Source organism: Mandrillus leucophaeus, unplaced genomic scaffold (assembly GCF_000951045.1).
Source record: "Mandrillus leucophaeus isolate KB7577 unplaced genomic scaffold, Mleu.le_1.0 Scaffold881, whole genome shotgun sequence".
In the NCBI taxonomy this organism is placed as follows: Eukaryota; Metazoa; Chordata; class Mammalia; order Primates; family Cercopithecidae; genus Mandrillus; species Mandrillus leucophaeus.
Window position 1 is genome coordinate 1,049,078 of NW_012109597.1, and position 5,811 is coordinate 1,054,888.

General features: G+C 33.0%; 1 protein-coding gene across 1 annotated transcript in view; it reads left to right on the forward strand.

Moving 5' to 3' along the window:
- Positions 1-1,162, forward strand: part of GALNT13 (polypeptide N-acetylgalactosaminyltransferase 13) — a gene marked incomplete at its 3' end in the record, with an annotated part of 293,810 nt that extends 292,648 nt beyond the window's left edge. Inside the window, exon 4 of the mRNA XM_011969317.1 lies at positions 994-1,162. Within this exon, the coding sequence (XP_011824707.1) occupies positions 994-1,162 (169 nt within the window). The remainder of the gene's footprint in view (positions 1-993) is intronic.
- Between the last annotated feature and the right edge of the window lie 4,649 nt (positions 1,163-5,811).

The following is a 5,811-nucleotide window of genomic DNA, read 5'->3' on the forward strand; positions in this document are numbered from 1 at the left end:
TTTTTTTTCAGTATTTCAAGGTATGCTGTGCCTAAATATGTGCCTTTTAATTTATATGGAAATTAAACTCAGTAAGATTAATGTGTCAGGAACTATAATATAGCAAAACTTTGGAAGAGTCAAGACCAGAACCACATTCCTTTCACTTTAACCTAATTTAATATCACCGTGAAGAGGAAGTTCAGGATACATTTGGGCCAACTGGAACTTTGTCTTATTACTATATATTAGCATGCATACAGGTATGTGTAGACAACACACACAGCCACACACACTTTGAAACATATACTTTAGATCTAGAAGGGTCTTCAGTGTAGTGATAACTTGGGAGAAGTGGCGAGAAAATTAGCCTATATATCAAATCCTGCATTCTCTTAATGAATATTCATCCCAGAATATTACTGTGAAGTTTCAATTATAGAGCACACAGTATCCAAATTCAACTTGACATTTGAAGTTATGTGTCACCACTATGAAGCTTCTTTTGACACAATTCAAAATGTTTTGACAAAGGAATTAAATTATTTATGGGATTAAGCCTTATCAGTTTTGTTTGCCTTTATAAAGATGTAATGGCAGTAGATATGTGAGATATCAAAACATTTAATTGGATGTGAAAAGAAATTAATCTTAATATTCTTTAAAGTTCTCTTATTTTACATTATTTTGTCTGCCTAGTGTTCAACTTCATTTTTCTCTAATAAGTGTATTAAATATATGACACAAGTTTTAACATTTGGTATTTTGTACTGTTTAGAATTATTGTCTTAATGTTTAGTCATCATATAATTTACCTAAACTTGGAAGACAACATGCAGAATTGATGTTTTTCTTTAGCATAGTGTGTGGTTTATAAGCAGTAAAATCTTGATCATTATATTATAAAACCTGTATGTAAATAATATGCTTCAGAATCTAAGACACACAAGTTTATTTATTCAGTTCATTATCTGTGTGTTTGTATGTATGTCTGTATCTCTGTATGTCTTACAGCTGTTATTTCAAGAAACCAAGAAGGGCCAGGAGAAATGGGAAAAGCTGTGTTAATTCCTAAAGATGACCAAGAGAAAATGAAAGAGCTGTTTAAAATCAATCAGTTTAACCTGATGGCCAGTGATTTGATTGCCCTTAATAGAAGTCTGCCAGATGTAAGATTAGAAGGGTAAGTTTTACATTTGTTGTATACTCTTTTATATTCATAATCACCATATTTCAGAATCTCAGAATTTCCACTAACTCAGATTATATCACTTCTAGAAATGTGTGGTTCTGAGTACCTATCACATAGCAGGAATTTATTGTGCATGCATATGCTGAAAAAGATGAGCTATTTTCTTCTCTGGCAAAGGAAAATATGTTACTTGCAAAGACGCTGCAAAATACTCAGACCAAACAGGTTTTTATTTGTGAGATGTTTTCTGTTGTTGCCATTTTGTTTTGCTTTCTTTATCTACCAGATGTAGAGCAAATATGCTCTTTAATAGATTACAGTCGTATATTGCTTAACACTGCAGAAATGTCCCAGAAAATCTGTCATTAGGCAATTTTGTCATTGCATAAGCATCATAGGTGTATTTACACAAACCTATATGGTATAGACTACTACACTTCTAGGTTGTATAATATAGCCTATTGTTTCTAGGCTGTAACTCTATACAGCATATTACTGTATTGAACACTGTAGATAAATGTAACATTATGTTAAGTATTTTTGTATCTAAATATAGAAAAGGTATAGTAAAAACATGATGTAACACATAAAAATTTGTATACTTGTATAGGTCATGTAGCATGAATGGAGCTTGCAGGACTGAAAGTTGCTCTGGGTGAGTCAGTGAGTGTGTACTGAGTGTGAAGGCTTAGGGCATTACTGTACCCTACTGTAGACTTTATAAACACTATACGCTTAGGTTATACTAAATTTATTTTTAAAATTTCTTTCTTCAGTAATGAATTAACCTTACATTACTGTGATGTTGTTACTTCATAAAGTCTTTAATTTTTTTCACTTTTAAACTATTTAGTATTAATACTTAGCTTAAAACACAAGCATATTGTACAGCTGTATAAAATATTTTCTTTATATCCTTATTCTATTAGTTTTTTTCTGTTTTTAATGTAATTTTTAATTTTTTCTGTTAAAAACGAAGACACAAACACACACATTAGCCTAGATCTATTCAGGGTCAGTATCATCATAACATCATTAGGCAATAGGAATCTTTCTGATTTATTATAATCTTATGAGACCATCATCATATATGTGATCTGTCATTGTGCAATGCATGGCTATATTTGCCTTACTGCATAAAAAGGTCCATATACTTTACTTATAAAAAGTATACCTGCATTGTTATTCTAGCATAAAAATAGCTAATTGTCCATATGACTCTTTGACCCTATAAAAGTGGTTTATTATAGTTTCCAGCAATTTATACTGCTGTTTATAATTAGAATGCTTGATTATCAGCTATGGAAGAAATATGCACTTGGAAAATAAATTACATGAAAAATGGTGTAGAAAAATTCAATTTTTATGTGATTAACTGTAAGCTATGCTCTAGATAGTTGAACATATTTTAAACGCATGTAATAAAATGAAATTTAGTGGCAGAATTGTAATTCTAGTATAGAGTCCTTGTAAAGCAAACTCTTGGCATTAATAAAGATGTGTCTTGAGATTTTAGAAAATCCCCAAGTTTACAAATATACTCCAGGACACACTTCCATGTAAATATAAATTGTTCTTTTGAGCACTTAATGATTTTTCTCTACATGCAACAGAACATAATCAATGCAAATAAAAATTGCCACCTCTAGTGGGCTACATTACAGTACTGTGTCATGATATTAGCATCATATTTACTAACTCTTATTGTTTTCTTTCTGAATTACTTCATATAATATGAAAACGTTGGCTGGACTCAGTGGCTCATGCCTGTAATCCTAGCACTTTGGGAGGCCAAGGCAGGCGGATCACCTGAGGTCAGGAGTTCAAGACCAACCTGACCAATATGGTGAAACCCCATCTCTACTAAAAATACAAAATCAGCTGAGTGTGGTGGTGCACGCCTGTAATCCCAGCTACTTGGGAGGCTGAGGCAGGAGAATCGCTTGAACCTGAGAGGCAGAGGCTGCAGTGGGCCAAGATTTTGCCATTGCACTCCAGCCTGGGCAACAAGAGCAAAACTCTGTCTCAGAAAAAAAAAAAGAAAATCTTGTTGAGATTCCAGGGCTCGTAATTGTCAGAGGTTTATTTGGTAGCTTAGTAACTGCTTTATCACAACCATTGTATACTTTTGAAACGTCTCTCTCAACAAAATCACAAGTAATTACATATTGTGGACATTTTTGGCCCCTGGAAAATAGTTCAACATTTAATATTAAATTTGTGCATTGCAAATTACTATGTAAAAATAGTTTTACATGTAGTCCTGTACATGTATATATATTTGTTTGTATATACATTTAAAAGTATATACAATAAGCATATACAAAAAATATGTACAATAAGCATAGTCTTCAAAGCAATTTTGAGCATTTTGGATGCTAAGTTTATAATGTTTTAACGTTGTGTTTATTACTTTGTTTTATATGCTGTAGTATGCTTTAGTGCAGTGGTCCCCAACCTTTTGGTACTGGGGACCAGTTATGTGGAAGACAATTTTTCTACAGATTTGGAGGTGGTGGGTTGGGGGTTGGGAGTGATTTCAGGATGAAACTGTTCTAACTCAGTTCATCAGGCATTAGATTCTCATAAGGAGCACACAGCCTAGATCCCTCGCATGTGTAGTTCACAATAGGGTTTGTGCTCCTATGAAAATCTAATGCAGTGGCTGATCTGACAGGAGACTGCGTTCAGGTGATAATGCTTGCTCTCAGGCAGCTCACCTCCTGCTGTGTGGCTGGGTTCCTATAACAGGCCAGGACCAGTACTGGTCCTTAGCCCCAGGGACCTCTGCTATAGTGTGATAAAATGAGTAGATATGATACTTACATATTCCAGAAAACTAGGTAAACACTATTTCAAGTTTTTAAAAATTCTTGACTTTCAATCGTCAGAATACAAATAAATCAGAAGCATGAATTCAAAAAAACAAAACAAACAAAAAAACTCCATTGAGCTAGTGTTTAAAATATTCACAGCCAGTGATTTTTTTTCTTTTAAGAGTCTCTGCCAGGCACAGTGACTCATGCCTGTAATTCCCACACTTTGGGAGGCTGAGGCGGGCAGATCACCTGAGGTCACGGGTTTGAGACCAACCTGGCCACCATGTGAAACCCCGTCTCTACTACAAATACAAAAATTACCCAGGTGTGGTGGCCTATGCCTGTAATCCCAGCTACTCAGGTGGCTGAAGCAGGAGAATCACTTGAACCCAGGAGGCAGAGGTTGCGGTGAGCCATGATTTTGCCACTGCACTCCAGCCTGGGTGACAGAGAAAAAAAAAAAAGAGAATATCTTAGCTCTAGTTTGTTATCTTAGTCTAAAAAAAAAAAAAAAAAAAAAGAAGGATCCGTTACCATACTAAGTTTATGAGTAAGTCATAAACTGTAGAGAGATCCAACATTATAAATGAATAAGTCAAGTTGCTTAGCATGAAAAGTACATAAAATCCTGTATTTACTCTGGTTACTATTGCTTGGATTCTCATATTTTACAGTTTCTGAAATAATATTAATGAAATTTTTTTTTCATTTTATTTTTATATAAAACTACAGTGTATGTTGTAAGTAAGAAAACAGAAATACCATGCAAAATTCCTAGACAAGTCACAGTATATGGGGTTTACCAAGGACATTTGCAAGTCATCTTGAATGACTCAATTGTGGGACTGCCTGGGAACAACTAATGTTGAAAAACTTACCATGAGTCACATAGCCAAACTGTTATTTAAAAGATGTAGAAATGTTAATACTCATTTGATCTAGAAAATATTTTTATAATTTGGTTGTATGTCAGTTACAGTTCAGTTTTTGGATAATTATATCCTAAAAAGATATAGATATATTAAGCTAGCACAAGTGATGACTGATATAAATTACATAAAGATGTAAAAAGAATAGGATTCTAAAATAATTAATTTAAGAAGAAGCTGAATTTTAGTGGAAAACTTGAGTTGATACTTAGAAAGTGTCTGAGTCATCCAAACTGTGAATTCATTCAAATATTTAATCATATTTTACTGCATTATACCTTTAAACTATTTTGGCTAAATTCAGAAAATTGTCCAAAAAGTTTAATGTTATGTTTGATGTTAATATCAATTTGCAAATACTGGAAAATGTATTCAGGGAATAAATCTAAGCATATATCCTATGTTTACACAGGAACAGACTAGGTAAAAATAGTTTTTTTTGGAGGCAGTTGTGAATAACCATTAGGAGAAACTGAAGTTCTGTTCTGTAATATCTATCCCTAGGAATGTTTAAATATTTATAAAAAATTACTTAAAGTATTTAATTTTTTAATACATGCAACACATTTGTATGTAATCTTATATAATACATATAATATATATATACACACACACATAGAGAGGGGGAGAGAGAGAGAGAGACTACATAAGAATCCCAGAAATGAAGGGCCTTCAAGAAGGTAAAACATTTCATAAAGAGGCATCTGCCCTTTATTGTACTTAAAATATAAAAGTAACATAATTTTTTTGTAACTAGCATCTTATATCAAAAAATTAGGATTGCATACAAATGTGTATTATATATATAATATATAATCATATATATGTATGTGTGTGTGTCCCCATCTCACTATGTTGCCGAAGTTGTTCTGGAACTCATGGGCTCAAGCAA